Source organism: Cyrtonyx montezumae, unplaced genomic scaffold, assembly GCF_038088225.1.
Source record: "Cyrtonyx montezumae isolate F1298 unplaced genomic scaffold, pur_monq_1.0 scaffold_9, whole genome shotgun sequence".
Classification (NCBI taxonomy): domain Eukaryota; kingdom Metazoa; phylum Chordata; class Aves; order Galliformes; family Odontophoridae; genus Cyrtonyx; species Cyrtonyx montezumae.
This window is the reverse complement of record NW_027072100.1, coordinates 9,734,141-9,757,286: the sequence shown is the minus strand read 5'-3', so window position 1 is coordinate 9,757,286 and position 23,146 is coordinate 9,734,141. Positions and strand designations below refer to the sequence as shown.

The following is a 23,146-nucleotide window of genomic DNA, read 5'->3' as shown; positions in this document are numbered from 1 at the left end:
GGGGATGGGATTTATCGGTGGTGCCATCACCACAAGGAGAGAGAGGGATATGGCGAGACTGTGATGACCCAGCCCTGCTCAGCAACTCGGTGCAGGTGGCATGAAACAGGAGTGAGTCGGGATGGTGTCAAGACAAGGAGGATGCTGCCTTCACTCCAGGGCTCTGCTGCACTCTGGCATGCCATGTTCTCATTCCTCCCAGTTCAGCTGACAGCCCCAGGAATGTAGTCCCATCCTCAACCTGATTGCTTTCAGATCACTGCAGGGGGACCTGCTGTGCACAACAAGCTGCAGACTTGCCGAAGCTTTTGCTCTAACCGTGGGTGGAGGAGGCCGAGACTGCTCTTCTGCCAGCAATGCACCTTTGCCAGGATTGCAGCCCTGCACAGACACTGCACTTCTGACCTCGTGTTGTGGGGGATGGAGGGACCACTGTGGTCCCCAGCCCATGGCTGAAGTGCTGAGGATGGCACTCTTTGGTGGGGCAGCTCAGGAGAGATTTTTGATATATTTCTGAGATATCACTCCTCTGCCTCAGACCTTGGTGCTGAGCCTCTCCTCTACCAAGCTGTCCCCCACCCGCTCTGCCAGCCCATCCTTGCCCCCAGGCCCTCGGTGGTCTCAGCCCCAGCCTTATGCTTAGTCCAGACATCATCACAGGTCCCATTCATTCCAAACTCTGTGGGACACAAAAGCAGAGCTCTGCCTGCAAAACCACTGCAAAGAAGGCGCTTTGGGGTCAAAACTTGTTGCAGTCCTTTACTACAAGTGAGCTGAGGGATGCCAACCCTAACCCATCAGCTGGGTACTGAAAAGTTCAACCATCCTCTCTGGGAGAATGCCTCCCTTTATGCACCATGGCTCTTGTCAAAGAGAAACTGAGAAGGACAGAGGGGCATCACCATCCAGAGAGCTCCTACCACCCTGTTCACTGCATTGGTAAGCAGGGACAGCATAGGAAATGCTACATGGGAAAGCCCAGTGTGAGAGCTCAGGAGCCCCTGCCTTCCCACAGCAGACTTATCGAGGCACCAGTTCAGAGTGGCGCTTTCCATGGGCCAGAAGGGAAATGCAGACACACCAGACTCCTCGGGGTCAAGGATGCTGGGCAAGCAGAGAGCAGAGAGGCTGCAGGGGGCAGGGGAGGCAACCGGGGCGTGGGGAGCGAGCCGCAAATAGCCAAATGAATGGCTTCAACTTCCTATGTTTCATGGAGGCGAATAGAAGGAGACAGAAGGGGGAGAGCAGGGAGACCTGAGCTCTCACGCACACGTGCCAGGTCCAGACCACAGCGCTCATTGGTGACCGATTGGCACAGTGCAGTGCCAGACACTTATCCCTCAAGAACACACAGATGCTTAGCACTTATTCCCCCCTCCCCTCCCCCCAATTATTATTTTGAACAGCAGCCAGATCATTAAAATCAGAAGATTTAGGGAACATCCAAAGTGTCTCGCAACTGTGTCTGTAAAGCTGGAGATCCAGGCTCAAGGGAACCACCACCTCTTTCACATCTTCCCTTCCATGCTCTGTTGTGCAGGGGGTGGGTGGCCAAATCCCACAGCTAAATCTTGGCTTCTGCACAGCTGGCACAGGAGGTGCTGGTGGCACTGCCACTAGGCATGGGTGGGCTGTGGGGACACAGAGCCACTGGGGAGGCTGCTGTGCTGGAGGGGCAGAATGGAGCTGGCAGCATCTTCTGGGAGCTGTGTTAGGAGGGACTGTGCCAGCAGATGAGGTGTGGAGGGGCCCGTTGGCTTCACAGATGTTCTGCAAGACAGCAATGCAAGTCACCCTGTGGGCCAAATTCTCTAGATTTCTTAAGTGCTTGTATGGAGAATTTTGGCCTCTAGGCTCATGTGTTCCTAGAGCCAAGCCTAGGAGCCTAAAGACACCAGGCATTTGCAATAAGGAGAGGGATCCTTCCTTGGGTTGCTACAAGCTCATGTCTCTTGGAGATCATCTCCCCCATCTCTTTCCTTTTCCTCTCTCAAAAAAGAGCTGCCCTGGGCTCAGGGAGGAATCACAGAGCAGCTCTGTGCTGGGAATGGCTTGGCCAGCAGTAAAGAGGGCAGTGGGGGCACTGGCACCAATGCATATAGCCAGGTGGAGCCAGCCCAGAGCCAAAAGCAAACAGCCAGCAAGGTCGGGAACGCTGAACTGCTGCCAAGGCAGGCTCACGAGGGTGGCAGATAGGAGATGCAGCAAAACCCCTTCCCAAAAGCAGAGCCTAGAGCAGCTGTTCCCATCTCCCAACTGGGTGAAGGCACGGAGTCTTGTATCTCCTTGTTGTGCACCCTGAGGAGGGTGTAATGCAAGAGGTTCAACGTCTCATCCAGGGGTCCCCAGTCTTCCCATGACACTAAGGATGGGACCCCTCAGACCTGGGCACACCTAAAGTAAGAGATGTAAGAGGTTCTATGGGGGCCTCACAGTGGGTAGGTGGACAAGTTTGTTGTATTCCCCTTCTCCAAAGCCAAAACAGACTGCGAGTTCTAACTAGATGGGGGGGCACAGTGGTTGGGAGCAAGGGAAAAAAAAAAAGATTTTGGCATGAATTATGGTGACTTGAATCTACTGGAAGCCAGGAATTCAGCTGGCCCATACACCAAGTCCCAAATCTTCAGGGAGTCATTTGGGAAACACTGGAGCCCAGCAGCAAAACCAGGTGAGATATTGTGGGTTTGCATTTTACAGCACTCTTCTCCCTGGAGCCCGTGAGTGAGGCAGCACACATGGAGGTGCCTCTCAGGCATGCCAGGGTCACAAAGCCCCTTCCCAGCCTTTCCTCTGGGTCCAGGTCCAGCCACAGTTTTGCCCGTGCTCTGTTTTTAGCACATTCAAGTAGCTGCTTTCACAAGAGGTAAAGGAAAGTTCACGGATCCGCTGACAGATCAGCCCAAGCGGGAATTTCGCTGGGAATTCCTGCAATAGCAGGTTGGCTCCCGCGGAGGTGGAGTTTCCTCTGGATCTACCTCCACCCAGGCTCAGGGAGCACTCCGACCACCGGCTCGCGCTCGGGGGGCCGGGCTGAGCGACGCCACGCTGCTTCCCAGCCAAGGTCAGCCAGAAACCCTCCCCAGTCTGTGAACGCCTGTCCTGTTAACCCTTGGGCAGAATGAGGAGGATGGAAGGGCCACGGCTCAGCCGCAGAGCTGTGGCCGTCGCACATGTGCTCTCTCCCATCCAGCTGGCATTTTGTGCAGCCCTGTCCCTCCAGGATGCCATCAGGCTGGGAGAGAACGGCCATCGCGGTGGGAGGCCGGCATTTGCAGGCAGCAGGGTGACAGGCTTCTCGCTCCGACAGGACGATGGTGCTCAGTGTGAGTGAGCACTCTGGAATCTGAGACACGTCTCCAGCCATACTTGTGGTCAGGAACCATGTTTGCATTGCAGTGATACAAACCACATTGACAGTGGCAGCGGTGCCTCTCAAGCACTCCGCTGACGCCGAGGACCGGCATGACCCGACCCCACACACGGGATGGGCGACCGCCCGCTGCCGGGGACCTCCAGAAGATCTCCTGGCTTCCTCCTCTCTAGCAGAGGTGGGCCAAAATGGCATCTGCTGCGCTATGGCCAGACACTACCAAGGAACAGAGGCTTTTCAGATGCTGCAAAGGCTTCAGACTGTGGGTTGGAGGGGATTTGCATTTACAACAATGGGGCCCAAGCCAAGAAACTTCAAGGTAGTGCCAAACGTCACACCAGGGAGAGGGGCTGGAGCTCAGGTTTGGGCTGGGGCCAACTCTGCCGGTTTTTGGGCAACACAAAATGTCACTCACACATCTGGGGATCTCAGATTTGTCCAACGCAGTGTGAGCTGCCATAAACCAACACCTTCGGGTACCAAAAGCGCAGTCGTGGCAGACAGCAATCCTCAGAGATTTAGCACCAATCTGTCCAACTCTCCCCACTTTTGTGTGCTGCTCTAAACCCTGGCCTCAGTGACACACTGTAGGAGAGCGTAGGGTCGTGGCTGAGCTCAGGGATCCCTGCTTCCCAACATGGAATTCTGCAGCTTACTGCCTCGTGTAACAAATCCCAGCGTTCAGCTGACTTGCAGCCTGCCAAGGCAGCTCTTCACCAGCACAATCAGGGCCCTACCAGCAGCAGCAAGGGAGACAGCATCCAGCGCTCGCTGGAGCTGCAGCCTGCAAGTGTTTCTTCTCCTTTTCCCTCTCTGAACCTCTGACACGTCGCATTCAGATGAAGCAGCTGCGCAGGACGCACCATGGCTCTCTCCTGCTGCCTGGAACCAGCCGGGCAGAGTAAATTGATGCTGTGCAACGAGTCCCAGGAACGGGCGTTGCACAGCACCCCGGGGATGAGCTGCAGCCCTGCACAGTGTACGAGTGCCACCTACAGGGTGGCTCCAGGGCCCGGATCCCAATCCATCCACTGGGCCCACGCTTCCCCTTGCACCCCCCAGTTATTCCTTCAGGCTGTGCTGAACAGCCCCAGATCTTGGCATAAGCAAGCCATAGGTTAGCGTGGTGCTGAGAGTGACGTGCAGCTGCGGGCTGCTGGAGCAGCTCGTTCGGTTTTGGTCTGTTTGGGGTCACCGTCCCTGGAGGTGTTCAGAAGCTGTGATGTGGCACTGCGGGATGTGGTCAGTGGGCACAATGGGGTGTGGTGGGATCCTACACTTCCCCAGCCACGAACGCAGTGCACTGCTGCCTCACGCCCCATGTCACAGCCGCAGCCATCCATCCTTGCCCAGCTGGCCAGACCCTGGGAGGGCAGAGCGAGCCCACCTGTGGCAGGGGGTGGGGATGTTATATAGGGCGGAACTCCACTCGGGCCCCTCTAAGGGCACAATTTCAGGGGTGGGGGGGCTGGGCAGCAGTGGGCTACGGCTGTGGAGTGCCAAGGCAGGCTGAAGGGCTCGGCCCAGCCTACGGTGCTCCATAAGGGCTCAGCCCATGAGTTCAGGCAGCCTTAAAATGGCGGTGGGGGAGATCGAGGCCTGAGGCTCCTCGGAGGGGACGGACTCCAAATCCCAGAGCACCCCCCCATAGTGGGCGCAAAGCATACTGGGAGATGTAGTCCCGCCGCGCGCGGGGGGGGGAGGCGGGCGGGAGCCGGGAGGACTACAAATCCCGTCGTGCCCCGCGCGCCGCCCCGTTCGGACTGCGGTACCGGGGGTTGAGGTGGGCAACGGGAACCGCCGCCGGCCCTCCCTCCCTCCCACCGTTACACGCCCCCCCCCGGGCCCCGCCGCTGCGGGGAGCGGAGCGATGGGCGGGGAGGAGGAGATCGTGCGCATCGCCAAGCGGCTGGACAAGATGGTGGCCAAAAAAAGCGCGGTGAGTGGCGGCCCCCACACCCACAGCCGTGCACCGGGGAGGGGGCACCTCCCCTTCCCCCAGAGCCGCGCTCTTTGCGGCGGGGCCCCGTAGGGACGGGGCTTCCCCGCTTCCCTCCTTCTGCTCTGGGGGCGGGGGCCCTCTCCACTGCCCATTTTCAGGCCGTGTTTTGAAGGACGGGAGGGGGGGGTTCCTCCAGCGGCCGTGGTCGCTGCAGTGCAGCCCTCCCCCCCTCCCCACTAGGTCTGGCTGTACCGGCGCCCTATCCACTCTGTGTCCCCCATCCCCTTTGCAGTGCGGTTGGGCCCACCCTGTTCTTCCAGGCGCCCTTTGTGGGGGGGAGGGCTCTGTGTCCTCACCGTGGAGCTCCTTTATCCCACCTTGTGCCCCCCCCAGCTCAGCACGCTGGAGCCCCCTGCTAGCTTCTTATTGGGCAGCACTCCCAAGCCCTTTTTCTCCATCTTCTTTATGCAGGGGGGGACCCTTTTGCATCCCCCCCCAGTGCAGCCCTGGGCACATCCATTGGCACATCCTTGGGTGTTGTTCAGTGCTTCTGTATCGCCCTCCTACAGCCCTGTCCCATAGAAGCATTGCTTCTGCTCGCCACCATCAGCATGGAGGGTTTGCCCATGCTGCTGTGAGTCTCATGGGGTGTGTAGTGGCTCTTTAGGGGGGCTGTAGCAGCCTGATGAGATATGTCAGCTACTGCTTCTTCCGGTAGTGGCATGGAAGCAAGCTGGATGCAAAGAGGGCTTGGCACCAGGTTTTGGACTAAAGGGAATGGGTTTGGAGGTGATGGGGGAGGTGGGGAATGGATTAGGGGAACAAATTTTCAGTTGTGGGATGCTGGATGTGGCTGTGATCAGTGAGCTTCTGGGTGCTGGGCTGGCTGTGCATACTGAGCACTGTTACCTGTATGGCTGTTGTACCAACAGGGATGTGTGCTTGGGCTTAGTGCAGCCTGTGATGTCTATTCCTGTTGATGGCAGGTTTGCAACACCATTGTTGAAATAGGAAAGAAGTAACTTTGCTGAATTTGCTTCTGAGCTTCACTGAGGGAGAGGCAGCCTCTTAATGGAGTGGTATGCAATCTTTTCTCTTGGTTGGCATTTGAAGTGTTCATTGTGTATGTGCTTATTTGCAATCTCTCCCTGCAAGGTGATTGCCTGGAGTACCTGTTTGTTGCTCTAGTTTGTGTGTGGATTCCCATTGGCTGCCATTGCCTCTGGTTTGGCTCCACTTCTGATAACAGAAGCAAGAATCTCCGAGCCTTTTTGTATCTTAAGGGCTGGATTTAATGGAGCCTGTTACTGTTGCAGGAACTGGAAGGTCTGAACCTGCCTGGTTGGAAAGCTGCTCATTCTGAGTACTGTGACGTGTGGCTTACACTGATGTCGCTAGTTGCTTCTGTGCACCCTGAAAGCTTTCCTTCTGCTTTCATTTCCCTTTCTCAGCCTCTGTTCTCTAGGGTGGCACTGGCAGCTGGATTGCTTCCTGCAGTGGATGAGAAGCAGCCCTTGTGCATAGGGAGAAGGGGATGCAGGACAGCGTGTCTGTGTCACTGCAGTGGTGGGCCCTGTCGGTCTTGTGCTGCAAATGGGCTTGGAGTTGTTAGCATTGGAAATGAGCTCTTGGATGTAGACTCTGGAAGGGGATAGTTTGATAGAAGGGGACAAAGAGGAGCTGGCTGAATAGAGAGACCTGCTCCAGGCTGTGGTCTGTGGAGTGCTGCTGAAGGGAGATGTGGCTTGTGTTTCTGTCTCTGTCATTTGTCTCAGACTACCAATTTTAGATGCATACAAGATTGCTAGGCAGACTTTCTGGATATGGATTGTGGGATATGAAACTGATGCAAGAAAACCTTATATAATGAGTTTCAAGCAGCCAGCTCCTTAGCTTTGCTGCTTCATGCTTTGCTCTAGGTACCAGCTCTCCTCCTGACTAGAGGAGGACATTGCTGTACCTACTGGGATGTGACCATATAAAGTTTCAAGTGGTAGGAAGGATGCAGGTTGCTGTGGCTCTGGGCAGTGTTTTTGGGCTGTATGTGGGTGACTGGAGTTCTTGCAACTCTGCTGAACTGTTTTTACAACCTAATGTGAACAATCAAGTCTCACAAAACAGTTGGATGGAATTACTCATGCCAACCAGGTGAGTGCTGAGGTGGCAGCTCTAATTCGAACTGTATTTTTCAGGTATTAAAGGTACTAAACTTGTCAGATGAGGATAATGAACTAATGCTTAGCAGCCTTGGTGATGTTTTAGGGAAGATAAATTGCTGTCTTTGATTTCAACTTTCTAAATTTATTCCCGAGCAATTGCATTTCTTTACTAAGAGCTGAGGCACCCATACTTGGTATCTTCTCTTCTCCAGGATGGTGCGATGGATTTACTGAAGGAACTGAAGAGTATGCCTATGACTTTGGACTTACTGCAGGTGAGTTGCACAGTTAGAGTGCTGAAGTCTGTCTCTGGAGGAGCACAAAACACTGTTTAAATTAATGTAATAATTTACTCTGACTTCTTGCCTTACTCCAAGCATCAAAATAAATGTTATCTCTAGCAGACAACTCTGAATCTGGGTGTTGGGCTGGCCATGAAATAGCTTTAGGCCACAGTGTGCTGCCTGAAACTTGTGCACAGTTGATGAGGCATAGGCTCAAATCCCATCACAGATCCTCAAAATAAAAGGAAAGATAGAAAGGACAGTGTACTGGGGGCTGAGGGAATGAGTCCTTCTAAGTATTCGGTAATATTTGGAACATCAGGGAGATGTGCATCTTAATCTCTCAACTGTTATTCCACCCAACATTTGGGATTCTTTCACTCTAAGCCTAACTGTCAAAACTGTGCAGAGGAGATGTTTGTGCGTGATGTCCAATTTGTAATCAGTCCCAGCAAGATGGGCACTGTCATCCCTTACTTTTGGAGCTGGAAGGAACAGATAGTTCTGGGATCCCTTGGCTATTATGTGTCTTGGTTGTTGTTTTGATTTTGCTATGCTGCTTTTTCATTAGAGTTGGTAACAAATAACGTATCTGTTCTCAAGTGATTCATGTGCGTGCTCACTTGCAGTCCACCCGCATTGGTATGTCAGTGAATGCACTGAGGAAGCAGAGCACAGATGAAGAAGTGATAGCCCTTGCCAAATCACTCATCAAATCTTGGAAAAAACTTCTAGGTAAGAAGATAATCATGTTCCTGTCAGATTCGACTTGTGAAGGCACTGGCTTCAGCAGGAGGTTGGCTTTGTCAGGAGGAGTTGTGAATTCGCATAGAACATTCTAGCAGGCCAACCTTTAAAATTGCACTACCTCTGGAGCTTCATGTACTACCTTCCATTCTGGTTGGCTGAGTTCCTGTTGTCAACCCAATGCCTAGGTGATGGAAGAAGCAAGGAAAGCTTCAGGACTGTTCTAATTTTATGGTAATTAGCAGCGTTAGAGAAGCAATATCTGTATTCCAAAGCCTCCAACCTGACTTGTGTGCAAGGTGGCATTCATACAGCATGTGCTGTCAGCCTTGTACCTCAGCTTGTGAAGAGAAATGCTGAAATGCATTTTGGGTGATGACTTGGAGAGGGACCTTACTTTAACAACTTGCAGACAAATTCACATTCTCATGACTTTCATGGTTGACACTGATGAGCAGAAGCTGTGACTGGCCTTTCCACATCAGGGCTGGTGCATGTTGACTTGGCTGGGGCAGTTTACCTCTGGTTGCAACTAGTTCTACAATGTAATGAGAGTCGTATTCAGGGTTGTGCTCTTGGCTTTCAGTGGGAATGCAAGTTGTACTCCCAGGAGGATCAGCCCTTATTGGCCCTTCAGATGATGTTGGCTTTGAAAAACTGTTTAGTAACACTTTAGAAAACTTAATCCACATGATACTTAGCAGCCAGGGTCTTTGAAAGGAACTTTTGTGTGAGGTGTATCTTGTGAGGCAGCTTATCTCTTGAGGAGGGAAGGCGATTGATCCCTGCTTTCTGGTTTGGTGGGGAAAGCTTGTGTTTAAGTTACCTTCTACTTAAAGGCAAGAAAAAGGTCTGCATGTGAGGCCATAAAAGCTTTCTGCCTTTTTTTTTTTTAAATTCTTTTTGAGGAATAATTTGCCTTGGGCCAACTCTGTGAAGCCTTAGGACATTGCTTAGTGTATGCAGCATTGCAGTTCTGAATACTCGTATCCAAGCTTGCTTTTTCTTTCTGTCCAATTTTAGATGCTTCAGAGGAAAAAAGTGAGGAGAAGAAGAAAAACCTGTCCTTGCCAACATCTTCCTCAAAGGAGACTGGTAACTCAAGAGACCAAAGGTAACGTCTCCCTTTAGCCAGAGGTGATACTGTTAACTAATTTGAATATTCTCTTAGCATCTTACTTGAATTTTTTACTTTTAAGTGTCTTAGCTGGGGATTTTGTGTATTCAGATTCCTGGTCAGGGTCGCTAGGAGTCTGTGGGCTTCTTCAGTGGTGAGCTGCATGGTGTTTTGAATACTGAACTGTTATGCAAAAATAATCATCCACAAAAGACAGTGGTTTTAGTGCGTTTTTTTGCTTTTATTCACCATTTTTCATGCTTTCTACTCTTGTTTGTTAATGAAACATTTCTGGGTTCTGTTGCATTTCTGTATTTTTCCTTCTTAACTTTGTATTCTTCAGAATGATTATTTTTGGCCTTTGCAATCTCAGGTTATGGATGGGATTGATGCATACATCACTATATTAAGACTTCCCTTTCTTTGTGCTCTTCTCAACAAGTCCCAGCAGAAGTCCTCTTTTCACTCTGGGCTGGTGTCCACCCCTCCAGCAGGTCTGCTGCATGCTTGCTCCTTACCACGTGCTGAATGTTGTATTCTGTTTCCACTGCCCCATACGTGCAAAGATGTTGAGCAGAGGCAGTGTGAGCAAAGGGGAGAGGAGAAATGTAGGACTAAGCTTTATAGCACACCTTTTAAGAAGCTTGCCTCAGGTACCAGGAGGATGGGTTATTCATAGGTTTGACACTTAAGCAATTTAATCAGTTTCCTAAGTTTGACAGAAGAGTACTGAGGCTGTAGTCCCTCTGTTGTACAGAGTTTTGCATGTCTGTGACCTGTTCCCTACTGGTCACTCTATCCTTAGCTTCTCCTTAGCTTTATTTTTTTTTGCTCAGATCTCTCAGGATTGGTGTTTTGGTGTGAGCTTTCTCACCCTTCAGAGCTCACTGCACAGGAGGTGGGGACAGCTATTAATGCTGAGCTTCATGCCTTTAATTTACATGAATCTTTGGTTACCTCACTTCCATAAAATGTGAAAATGGATTTGATGTTGCAATGAAAGTTTTAATAGAGGAGAATTCACAATCGGAGTACTGAGCCTTGTACTGATGTAGTGTAAGAGCTGTATAGGTCTGTGTGTATGATGCACCTAGTGGCAGTCTGGTATGTGACAGTGGTACTAGGGTAGAAGTAGCAGGGTGGGATCTTCCAGATGCTGCTCCTTTCTTCTCCTGTTGAGAGGAGACACTGCTTAAAGGCCACAAAACAGTCAGCGATAGATGAGAAGGACTTGCTTTGTAATTAGTCAGAGCAGTATCACCAGCTTTGTGATGTGTATACCTTCTCTTTGTGATCTTTATCCTCTATAAAAATACAGAATACTATTCCCTTGCCCAGGGTATGGACAGGGGAAAAATCTGTTGTAGGTTTAATTGGGGATAGGATCTGAGTCAGTGGTTGAGGTGAGAGCCATTGAGCATCCCCTTACTGGTAAAGGGAGGCAGCTGGCACTCCAGTGTAAGGCTGGGAGCCTGGGTGGAAGCACTTGTCAGCTGGTCCTGTTGGGGAAGGAGAAAAGCAAGCATTACAGAGTTGTATGATGCTGTTGAAGCCAGGCAGCAGTACTGCAGTTGAAAGAAAAGAGGAAACTTCTGACTGAGCCTCTGGAAGGCTGAACTTGGGGAGCGCAGGGCCTGAAGGGACAGGGCATTCCCTGGGTGGCACAGCAGCAGAGGCTTTGTGAGCAAAGCTAGGGTCTGCAAGGTTGCCTGGCTTGAATCCTGAGTCCTGTTGTAGCTGCACTCAACAGGAGCCTGGCTGTAGGTAGTGAGCCAACCCTCCTCCCCCTTCTTTCTTGGGCAGATGGTTGTCATAGGATGTGTGGAATGGAGCTATCTGGTTTGTGCTGCTACCCTTACACTGTTCCTTGAGGGTATGCTGCAGCTACTGCTGCTTTTTCCCTTGATCCTTGTTGTATGTTCATCTGCCAATCTTTTGAATGGCAAAGCATCCCCTTGGTGGTGAAGGATAAACAGAAGCAAAGGGAGGAGCTTAGCACAGAAATGACGAGCTCCTGGTGTAACACTGAGCCAGACTCTGCAGACTGCAGTGCTTATTCTCCAGTGCTGCAAAATGAACTGCTAATCTGCCTTGGAAAAAAAGAATTAGCAGCAAGGAGTTCTTGGCTTTGCTCTTCGAAGTGCAGGCTGTGATAAAAGGAGCCCAGCTAGCTGCTCAGCATATGCTCACAGGTTCACATGAGGCTGCTATCAAGGCACCGAAGATATCAGCTTGTATTCAGATACTTCAGCCATGTATTTTGATAGATTTTGGCTACGCCTTCCTCTTCTGTCACGGAGGAAAACTCGAATAGTTCTTGGCTTGCAATTTGTCTTACTTTCTGGAGCACAGATGTAGAAATCCCTCTGTAGTGACTGGAGCACTAATGCTGCTAGACCTGCAGGCTCTGAGCCAGCCGGCGTGGGGCTGGCACCTGTGAGGCTGCTGTATTACTGTAGTTCTCTGCTGTAGTGCTTTCGGCCATTACAGTAGTACATCTTCATGGACAGTGTCTGATGTTTCCCTGTCTCTGGCAGCTTTTTCTTTCCGAGGGTTCTTTGAAGCTTTTATTGGGAAGTTTTGGATCTGTGACCTTAATTCAGCTCTTTCGTGAGATTTTTTTCTTCCAGTGCAGCCCTGAGTTTTGTTTGTAGTCCCTGGCTTTTGCTTGGCGCTACTTGGTTCTAGCATACATGTTTGTTTTTTTTTTTGTGTGTGTGTGAACTTTTGTTGTCTGGATAGATTTACAAGCTCCTTCTCCTGTTTAACAGGAACAGTGTGAACCACAAGGATTTCCTGAAATAAGTCTTCTAGGTGTGTTTGAGGTCTATTTCCCACTATTCTAACTATAGACTAACTTCTGAAGCTTGATAAATAGCTCTCTGTACAGCCTTTGGAATAGCTCAGGAGCCTGTTTGATCTAACTCAGGAGTGATCTGTTGTCATCTCAGGGCATGTGTGTATATGCAGGCAAAAACTGCTGCTCATCTGCTGACAGAAGTGGGACAAGCATACAACTTGTCTGGCTTTTTCCACCTATAGGGAATAAACATTTGCTATTTAAATTAATATGAAATGTGTAATAACATTTGGAAATACAAACTTACAGTCAGCTATTACCTGCGTGCTGGTAGCTTGAAGCCTGACTTGAAAGTTGGGCCTTTCTCTAAGCTGCTTTTTGACAGCCCTATAGAGAAACCTCAGGGTGAGGTGTTTTCAGAGCTGCCTTTGGTCTTCTCTAATTCATAACTCATCTTTACAATTTGAAACTCAAGTGTTGATCAAAACCTGTCTTACTAAGTTTTTTTTTCCCATTATTTTTTCTTGCAAATGCAGGGGAGTTTTTTTGTGCCATCCACATTTGTAACAAGTTTTCATGTATTTCAGCATTCCTCCCAGTGGTCCATATTGTAAGCCACTCTAATCCTATCAGTGTTTCCTTTTGTTGTAGTTATGCTTTCCAGGCTTTTTGCCTTCATTCTTTGGGAAGTCTCACTTTTCCAAAGTGTTTTCTACGAGGTCACCTGCAATTTTCAGATGAGCTTTCCAGAGTTGTGTCTCATGTGCTGTGTTCACTCTCGTGTGCACCATCTGTGATCCAAACATAATTCCTGAGGTACAAAAGTATCTGGTAGCAATTTGTACCCTCGGGAGAAGATAATCATCATCATGAGTGATTATTTGCAAGCTAAGTTTTCTTCTCTTTTGTCATATATGCAGTGTAAATTCTACTGAGTGCTTTTAGCTGCTCAGACACCTTGCTTCTTAGTAGCTTTGTGCAGTGCTGACCTGTAAAACTAGCTAGCAACAAGCCTTTATTCAGCTACTGGGCAGAGTGTAACAGCAGCCTGACAATAGAATCTTCAGAGTGCTTCTTTCATCTGAGAGAAATGAATCTTCCAGCTCTGTTTTGACCTGAGCAGTGTGCTGGAGGTGCACTGGTGGGCCCTTCTCAATCAGGCCCAGCGAGGTTCTGAGCTGTGAAAATCCAGCAGCCCTGATGATGATTTGAGGGCTTTGAGGCACTGCAGATCCAGACAGGATTTGGACTTGGCAGCAGTGGGGTCCCTGTGCTGAATCCTTGAGGCTGTCTGGCTCAGTGCGTACAGCCGTGGATTCAGAGGACTTCCAGCTCAGCTCTGCCCTGCTGTGGGCTAACCAATCCCTTCCTGAGCAGTGCAGTGGAAGTGCCTGTTGATGAGAGATTTATTTCTCGTGGCAGAAAGCTGGTGGTAATGTCCCAGCTTCACAGCAGTTTTGAGCCACTTGCATCTCAAGGAAACATCACCAGTGTGGTGTGGCTGAGATTTTCAGGGTTTCTTGTTTTTTTTTTCTGCTTTTTCTCTTGCTGCACTGATGTTACCCAGACACTGGCAATAAATACTGTGCGTTTTATGGCCCAAAACACCAAAGTCAGAGCAATCTCTGCTGAAAAATTGTCTGTTCTACTACCTAGAAATAAGGAGGGCAGGATAGGGGGGAAAACATCTATAAAGTCATCTGGGAGTCATAATAGCCCCAATTCTTTTTATCTGCAGTAATTGCGAGGTTAAGTCTATATGCAGATGTTAGGCTCCATGGGTAAGATGCTTCAGCACTGTGGGTGCACACCAGGCTGAACTGCTCTGTGGAGTTACTGCTCTGGAAAACAAATCTGAGCCAAATCTGCTGCAGTGGGCAGGGCAGGGCAGTGGCTGGGTGCCCTCTGGCTCTCCTGGCAGACAAGCTGGTTGGTGTAGTCATAGCAGACAGATGTTTGCATTTCCCTGACTGTGCCTGCAAGTGCTTGCAGGTGGAAAATGAAGGGTGCTTTTTTTTTTTTTGCAAGGGAAGTGGTATTTATTATTTCTGTGTCCACCTGGCACCTGTGTGATGTGTAGGGGTGTCCTTCTGTGAGATGAGTAATCAGAGGAAAAAGGAAGATCCTCTTACGTGTTTTGCTGTATTTCTTTTTATATAGCAGAGCTGGAGGAGCCATTTTTTTCTTTCTCTGAGCACAGAAACCCCTTGCTCTGCAGAGCCTCATGGAGGCTTCTCTGATTTCTGCTGCAGAAGGCAGTGTGCTGCATTTCTTGTTGGCTACAGAGAGCCGGCGTTCTCTTCCCACTGCTGACATCTCAGGGGTGAAGGAAGGATGTCTCAGGAAGCTCTGAGCACATTTGAGTTACTGATGGTGTCCTGTGGCTTGGGAATACTTCCACTTGATGCCCAGAGGTCCAGCAGTTGTGGCTTGTGTTTAGTAACCAATTGGTTGCCAGGCCTGCTCCACGGATTAAACCTTGACTTACTGCCAGCAGATCCCACGGGAGAGCTCCTGTCTGGGTTGGTGGTGTTGGTTGCTGTGTGCTGGTTTTTGGAGCATGTCTTTGCACTGGTTTCGTCTGACTGTTTTGTATTATAATTAACAGGATGCTTGGCCACATGCCTGCTGATCCCTTCTCTGCTCTCAGTGACCCGAACTGAGGCATTCTGACAGGTGAAGTTTCTCTTTTAGCTCCAACAAAAGGCAGGAGCCTCCGAAGACCCCGACCACCCCCAAAATCACCACCTTCCCTCCGGCGCCCGTCACCTGCGATGCTGTCCGCAACAAATGCAGAGAAATGCTGACAACAGCTCTGCAGGCTGATGGTGAGTGCTGGGCAGAGCCCTGCGCTGCCTGAAATAACGTCTCAGCTCCTGGTGAGTTCTGACAAACCACTGCGTGGGGGTCAGAACCAAATTTGGATCCTCTCAGGCTTTTCTGGAGCAGTCTTGGCAAACCAAACAGACTGCAACAGTCTTTTGACATCACCCTTCTCTCAGACTGGCTGGCGTTGCAGCAGCTATTGATACTTGCACAGGGACCTGACATGTCTCAAGCAATGACTCTTAAGAACTTGGGGGTCGTATGGTCTTCTGTTCAGTGTGGATGGGTGGGTCTGGACAGAAGTTTGATCTTCAGGTGTGCAGGAATTTGCTTCCCTTTCTAGGTCTCAGTCTTACCTGATTGCTGTAAAGTGAAGCTGTCATCTCTGCCTATCCTTGGGATGCAAAGTGAAGCTGTAACTCAATATACGGAATGTGTTGGTAATGGTGCTTATGCTGGCTGCATCCTGCACTTAGACTCTCCTGTATATACAGGCTGGAGCTGCTTAAATACTGTGGTCCTCTGTGGATCTGGAATGGAATAGGTTTCTCTTCTGTTCAGGCTGTGCTCTCTAAAGACAGAGGCAGCTGCAGGTGCTCAGCATCTCTAAAAGTCAGATTTTTAAACACCTCATGCTGAGTGTATGCTTGAAACCAAGTTGCAAATCCTTTTGGAAAACTGGGGTCTGTTTAAACACTGCAGTTATATTAATTTGAAGCCAGGGAATGTAGGCAGCAGATGGAGAGGTTCATACAGTCATTATTTGTAGCCTTCCTCTGTGTGTGTGTATATGCTGTGTTAAATACCCTGTTTAGCTCTTAGAAAAACTCTTTCCATATGAAGCCTGGGAAGCAGTCCCCTCAAGTCTGCTGCTAAGCTCAGCCCTGCTCTGCACTGCTTTCCCCTGCTTTGTGGTGTTGGTTAACATACCCAGTGTATAAGCTGATAAGTTTTTGTTCTCTGTGGTGCTATTTGATTGGCAAAAAGTGTCATGTGAAAGAAAAGAGGGCACATGGAGCCTGAGCTGAGAAAATAAATGAAGGCTTGACTCTAGTGCTGCATGGCTTAGGCTCTGTCAGATTTGGTCTGAGGGGAGCTACTTCTTATTGACACCAATTTTTGCTGAGGATCAATTTCTTCCTGTTTAACCTCAACTGTGGCAAAAATACATTGGATAGGAAGACAATTATTCTTGGAGGACCAGATTCTTTTTGACTTTGTGTAGGGCAGTCCATCCAGTAGTGAGATGGAGGGCATAACTGGCTGTACTTGTCTTTTTGTCACTGCCCTTCTTGAAAGGGTCAGAGGGTGCCTAGAGCAAAGGCCAAGATGCCATTTGATGGAAGGAACAAGTAAACCAAAATAGCAATCTAGATTTGTTCCTGCAGTACTGGGCCCAGGGACCCCTTGCCTGGTTGAAAATATTGACCTTCCATTTTTCTTTGTCTTGCAGATGACTATATTGCCATTGGTGCTGACTGTGAGCACATAGCAGCTCAGATTGAAGAATATATCCTTGCTGTACTGGGCTTTCTTAAGGGCCTGCATGTCTCCAGATCATGAAATTAATGAGCACAGAGGAAAAAGGGGGCACTCTCTTTGTGTAAATGTTCTGATTGACACAGTTGGTATGATTGACACATTTTCTTCCTGTTCACACTGTAATGGGCTTCTAAGTACCAGTTTCTCATTCCTATCAAAATAGTATTTCCTGCTTCTAAAGACATACAGCAGCCCTGTGCATCTCTCTTGAGACCACTGTGCTGATACGAAGCAGAAGCAGTGGGAAAGACAGAAGTGATTATGAAGCTGCATGTAGATTTTTGAAGGTGGTTGGAAGCCTTTGGGTTGACTGGGAAGTCCTTGACTGCCATGTACGCATATACCAAGATATCAAGAACACTGACATGAAATACAAAAACAGAGTGAGGAGCCGCATCTCCAACCTGAAGGACTCCAAAAATCCTGAGCTGAAAAAGAATGTGCTGTGTGGGGCCATTACCCCTGAACAGATTGCAGTGATGACCTCGGAGGTGAGGAAGCCCGAGCAGGGTTTGTTTCTTATGGGGAAGGTGTCATATGGATTAGCTTTGAAGCAGGTAGCTGGTCTGCTTGTCAGGGTTGCAGATTTTTCAGCAGCTGCTACCAGAATGCATGAGGGGGGAGGCTGTGGTGATTGCAATGTGGAAGAGTACTCTGTTAGAACTTCAGAGTGTCCCAGGGGCCTAGATCTGAACAAGTAACCAAAACTGAAAGGCTTTCTGTCTTTGTGCCCATTTGTTAGGCTGTTCTGTCCTGCTGACTCTTTTGAGTGCAGTGGGTGTGGTGCTAAACTGGACAGATGTGACTTTACTTCTTTTTTTTGAAAGGAAATGGCCAGTAACGAGCTGAAAGAGATCAGGAAAGCCATGACAAAAGAAGCAATCCGAGAGCATCAGATGGCCAAGACAGGAGGGACGCAGACTGACCTCTTCACCTGTGGGAAATGCAAGAAGAAGAACTGTACCTACACTCAGGTTAGTCTTCCTGCTCCCATAGCCTCCATGGCATTGACCTCTGTACAAGAAATGATCTGTCGTGGTCCAGAGCTCTTACTGCTCCTCAGCGTGCCATGCAGTGTGGCAGAAACATTGCTGCTGGTGTGGAGAAGCTTTTGGTATGCTCAGGGCTCTCTAAAATACAGCAGTGATACTTTTGTGATCTTGTTTCATTGGAGCTTGTGTAACTTTGTGCAGATGCTGCTGCTTTCTTTCTGGAAGAGCTGGGCTTGTGCTGTGCCAAGGAATGTCATACCAAGATAATAAAAACATTAAAGAGGTGAAATTATTGATAAGGAATAAGTGATGCAGTGGTATGAGCAAGCAGGGGTGATTTCATCCCTCTGATGGACAGCTGCTGGAAACGTTGTGCATTGCCAGTATGTCTTAGTTCCCATGCTTGTGCCAGGTGTTTGGAGACAAATGTGCCTTTGCTGCAAGTCAGTGGTTTAGAATTTGCAGTTACCCTGAAATGCACCAGCAACCACATAATTGCTACTGTGTTTGCTGAGTAGGTGTGCAAGTGCCAAATGAAACCCCTTTATACGCTTGGATATGATGTGCAAACGCAGATGAGAGCCAGGCAGCTCATCCAGGATTTTCCTCTGGCTCCAGCAGTCCCACATGCCACAGACTGGCTTGGGTGAGAGGCCTTGCTCTGAGCTTGTCCCACTAAATCAGCTTGCAGAGCTGCCTTATTTGTCTTGGCAGCACGTGGGACTCAAGCTTCACTTGTAAGCTGGGGTCTGGGTATTTGGAGTTGGGGCAGATTGTGGCACTGTCTTCTAATAGAGATGATCAGGAAATTTTCCAGAGAAGAGGCAGTCACTGGTACTGATGTGTTCTGTGCCTCACGTAGGTGAACTGGCATTAATGACTGCATTCAGATCCAGGCAGTAATGTTGTGTGAGAATTACAGAATCCAGCTATCCAGCATTCTGGAGAAATGTGTTTACTTCTCATCATGCAAATGCTGTGGCTCTTGCACATTAGCTAATTACACATGGAGATCACCATAATTACCCCTTGGCGTAGTTTTGCTGTCTGATTTGCTCAGGGGGTGCCAGTATTTTGGGTAGATCTGGTGCCTTGTGGAACTCAAATGCCATGAAAATCTGATTATTTTTTTTCTTAGCAAACTATGTGTTTCTGGCAAGAGCTGGCCACATCTGGGTTAAATATCAGTTCTTTAATGACTCAAATAGAAAGCAGACTGGAAATGTGCAGAACCTGGTAACCCAGAGTGTATTTCTGTGAGGCCAGGACGCAGGACTGGTCTGTAAAAGGGAATGGCTTGAGTGCTTTTTTATGTGTTCCTGTGGAGCACGTGCTCGATGGGCTGAGGGTTTTGTAGTCTCCCAGCCAGCTGCATCCCTTCCTGGGGCGCAGCACGGCTGTGGCTGTGTGTGCTGCCAAAGCCACCCACAAAGAACGAGGGGTGAGAAGGGAAGGCTGCTGCCCCAAAATGGGTGGCTCAGACGGTGTCAGGCTGATGTGGGACCATTAGGCAGTGTCTCCTCAAGCTGCTGCTGCTGAACACTGGCAGGGTCATCTTGCTGTTGGCTTTGTCACATTCATAAAGCAAAGGTTGTAAGAGGAGTTCAGAACCACTTGGGTGCTTGTGCAGTCAGTTGAGTAGGTGTGGGGCTCGCTCACAGCAGTGCAAGTCCTTGAGTGTGCTTCTGGAAGTGTCCCTGCTGTGGGTGGCTGTGTATCTGTCACGTGTGTGTTTCTGTGCCTGTCAGGACAGCCCTCCAGTTCTTATCTGGCTCTTCAATGCCAGAGCTTTCAGCTTCTCTGGTGTTTACCCACTGCACCCTGGGTGTGCTGGCAGGCGACTGCTGAAGATGCTTGTTTAATTAGTTGTAATCTAAACGGACATTGCAAAGCTTGGTTGAGCTGCAGGATCTGGAAGTCTCCTGGGGGCCTCAGACCATGTGCTTGGATGTGCAAATCTGTGTGTAAAACAGATTTGTTTCACAGGAGGACTCCTTTTCTGCTCCCAAACCCCGATGTCTTGATTCCTGACAATGTGACCAGTGTGAATCCCTGCTTGCTAGGGGTGCAAGGAGATGCTTTGTGACCCATGCCATGAGGCCACGAATGACGCTCAGCTCTCCTTTCCTTTGTATCCTCCCCCAGGTGCAGACCCGCAGCTCCGATGAACCCATGACCACCTTCGTCGTGTGCAACGAGTGTGGGAACCGCTGGAAGGTAGCACACCAAGGATATTACTGGCACTGAGGGGTGTTAGGGTAGCTCTACCCACGATGCTGCAGATGCTTAGCTGCTCTCCTCAGATGTGCTTGCCAAACGCTGACTGGCTCTAGCGAGTGATCTTTCCCTCCCAGCACAGAGGCGAGAGCTCCTGGGTTTATCCCATCTCTGCAGACCAGCTGGGGCTATGTCTCACTTTTCCCCTCTCTCCTTCCTCACGTTCCCTTTTCTGCCATGACCAACTTCACAGTGCTTTTCGTGCTCCCTCTGCCACCCAAGAGGTGGCGGCGGTGACGTTGTGTAGGATTTTAAAGCTGCTTTTATACTCTGTGCAGAGCTCGGATGCGAGCAGAAATGGCAGTGCTGCCGAGTGCCAGAGCCACAGCTGAGAGATTCACATAGGAGCTCTGTTTAGCCCTCACTGCAGGGGCTGAGCCCTGCCTCCAAAGAATCCCCACGCCCTTGCCAGCTTCAGAAACAAGACCGTCACCTGGATCCCTCTCTTCTAGGCAGCAAGCGCATGACCTGCAGCTCCCTTAGCGAGGTTTTCTAATCAGGGTTTAAACTCCCTTCTCTTGCAGTTCTGCTGATATGTGCCATGGCCCAAGAGCGGCAGCCAAACGCAGATCTGAGTGCAACCTCCATACGCCAGCTCCCACGGCAATTGTGTATTGTGTCCCAAGTGAGTTTGCCATGTCATGTACTGAGAGAGCAGCTGCAGGGAGGCCTGCCTCTCTGTTTGGGCCTCGGTGGAGAGCCACAGTTGTGGGCTGACAGTGGCAGGAATGCTCACTAAACACACTTAGTCATTATTTTCTCATCTAAGCAAGTACGGTCACTTTTTCTTCGAAACTAATATTAAACATTTTTGTCAGTTTCTGACTTTTATTTGAACTGTGTGTGTGCAGCACTTTGCTTTTGTGTTGTAGAGCTGTGTAGAGGCTCAGTGAACAGTGTCTAGGTGTGGGTATAGACTGATCCATGCCTGGACCATGAGACAGCTGGAAGCTGCATGTAGATTGACCCTCAGTGTGCGAAAGCTTGCTGCTAGCCAGCTTTTAAAGGCCTAAAGCATTGGGCCAAATCCTGGAGTTGGCTGGGTGGTAATCCTGGCTCTCCTTGCCTGGCTGAGGAGACCTGTTGATAGAACAGAACTTCGGGCAGTGATGATATGCAGCTCTCCAGATGAGTTGGGTTCTAGTATCGTTCTTGTGATTCTTGCATAGTGTTAGATGGCTTGTGATAGCATGCCTTTAAATGCCAGCAGCACAGGCTGCTGCCAAGATGATATCGAGGACATTGCTTTCTGTGTTGTAATAGACTGAAAAGTTGATTCCAGCCACCGGGAAAACCAGGTGGTTTGGAGGAGCAGGGCAGGGAGACCCTAACAGCCAAGAGCTCCCTTAGCACCCAGCTGGGCAGGAAGAGCCCAGCAGACTGTTGCAGTTCCTGCTGGCTGAGCTGCTCCCCCTGGCTGTTTGCTCATGGTTGCCATCATGCAGGGAATGCCTGAGCTGAGCCCGTGGTTGGTGCTTGCAAGGGGAGATGAGATAGTGAAAGCTGGTAGCAAAAGCAAGCTTTCAGATGCCAGCTGTGGAGATGTGACCTTGTTGCTGGGGACCTGCAGCATCAGGCTGCTGGTGGGAGGGTAACTGCAACCTGCCTTTCCTTTCAGTAGTGTTTGATCTTGGTCTAAGACTTAAAATCCCTCTTTTCTCCTGGGTCTCCAAGCCTTTACCTGAGGTGATGCAGCATTCTAGAGACCCCATGGTTACTTCTACTCTTGTGCTCATAATCAGTACAGGGGCATTTGCAGTCACATTGATAGCATTGCTCCCCTTTTCCAGAGTGAAAAAGCAAGTATTGCCTTTGGCTTTTCAGCGTGCCAGAAAGCAGACATTCAGCAGAGACCTTGGAGATGATGAGAGGGGGGTAAGCAGCCACATGAAAGTGATGGGAAACGTGCTCACAGCCCCTTTGAGAGGGCTGCGTTCCTCTCGAGGCAGTGATCCCAACAGGATCTTTTGCTCTAAGGCTTTCACTTCGTGGGGTGCAGCCAAGTCTCCCAAGAAGGAAAAGATTCAAAGATGCTGACAACTTGTTAAGCCTCACGAGTCTTGCAGCGGATGGGATTATTCAAGCCAGGCTTGTGAGGGGAACAGTGTCCTCACAGTAATGCTTTTAAAAAACCCTTCAGGATATAAAAGCAAAGCTGGCCAAGGCACTCCTGGCTCGTGCAGTGTGAACAGGAGCCAGCTAATTACCAGTTGCTGTTGGTTTTCTTCTTGTATTAATGTAGAGAGTGGAGCCTGAGTGTGCAATCCTAAACTTACATAGTGACTGAGAAACAGGAGACCTTCACAAGCTGGAGGGATAGCACCGTGCCTCGTGGCGTTCTGCTGTGCTTCTGGGGCAGTCAGTGGGGAAAGCTGTGGGGTAAAGAGGGATGAGATTCGGGAGGAGTGCTAGGATGGTGAGCAGATGATGTAGCTTACCTGGTCTCAGCAGGTCTTTGTGGGCTTGATGCAGGCTCTGACCTGTGTGCTGTGCTCCAGGATGGCATTGGGATGCTCTGCAAACCCAAACATGGAGGTAAGAGCTCTGTGATGCAGGGTGTGGTGCTGGGGCCCTGTCCCAGTGCTGGCTGTGCCTGGTGCCTGCAGGGAAACCTGGGCCAGCGTGCTGCACCTCTGTGCCAGGGCTCCTGCTGCCCAGATGCTGGTCAGCATCACTCGTGAGCACACTTCCATCACTCGAGGTACGAGCAGTGGGAGTGCCCTGGGCAGTGAAGCTGTTGCTTTGGTGCTTTTGTATCCACCAGAAATGCTTTCTTGGTTCTTAATGGCTTCTTGGAGCAGAGTGGGAGCCCCTGCTGCTGCAGCTTGTCTGACCCACTGGGTCTGCAAGGGATTCTCAGAGCACTAAGGACTGAGTAGTAAAAATCCCAATGTTCCTGAACAGATGAGCCTGCTCTGCTCTCTCTCAAAAGAAAAAAAAAACAAAAACATTTTCTTGACTTGTATTTCCACCTTGGCAAATGAAAACCTGAATTTACTGACACGAATTTCCACTCAGTCACGCCACCAGGAAGGAAACAAACAAGAGGGGAAAAAAAAGAGCTGAGAGTTTGTTTGCTTAAAAAAATAT

At 49.7% G+C, this 23,146-nt stretch overlaps 1 protein-coding gene across 2 annotated transcripts; it reads left to right on the top strand.

The window, feature by feature from the left end:
- Nucleotides 1-5,125: 5,125 nt before the first annotated feature.
- Nucleotides 5,126-20,893, top strand: TCEA2 (transcription elongation factor A2). 2 transcript variants are annotated; one of them, XM_065754316.1, is made up of 10 exons: nt 5,126-5,309; nt 7,684-7,746; nt 8,385-8,490; nt 9,526-9,616; nt 15,114-15,247; nt 16,699-16,755; nt 17,124-17,278; nt 17,615-17,761; nt 19,925-19,996; nt 20,581-20,893. In XM_065754316.1, the coding sequence occupies exons 1-10, from the start codon at nt 5,241-5,243 to the stop codon at nt 20,587-20,589; spliced, it is 903 nt and encodes a 300-aa protein (XP_065610388.1). In that variant the 5' UTR covers nt 5,126-5,240; the 3' UTR covers nt 20,590-20,893. The 2 variants fall into 2 exon arrangements, with proteins under 2 accessions (XP_065610388.1, XP_065610387.1); XM_065754315.1 differs by lacking the exon at nt 20,581-20,893 and having other exon boundaries at nt 19,925-20,305.
- The last annotated feature ends 2,253 nt before the right edge of the window (nt 20,894-23,146 follow it).

Bases quoted from the DNA above. Each gene is read 5' to 3' on its own strand.
- TCEA2 (XM_065754315.1), top strand. From the start codon at position 5,241: ATGGGCGGGGAGGAGGAGATCGTGCGCATCGCCAAGCGGCTGGACAAG. The intron at 9,617-15,113 runs GTAACGTCTCCC...TTTCTCTTTTAG, and splicing joins GGTAACTCAAGAGACCAAAG to CTCCAACAAAAGGCAGGAGC. The intron at 15,248-16,698 runs GTGAGTGCTGGG...TTTGTCTTGCAG, and splicing joins AACAGCTCTGCAGGCTGATG to ATGACTATATTGCCATTGGT.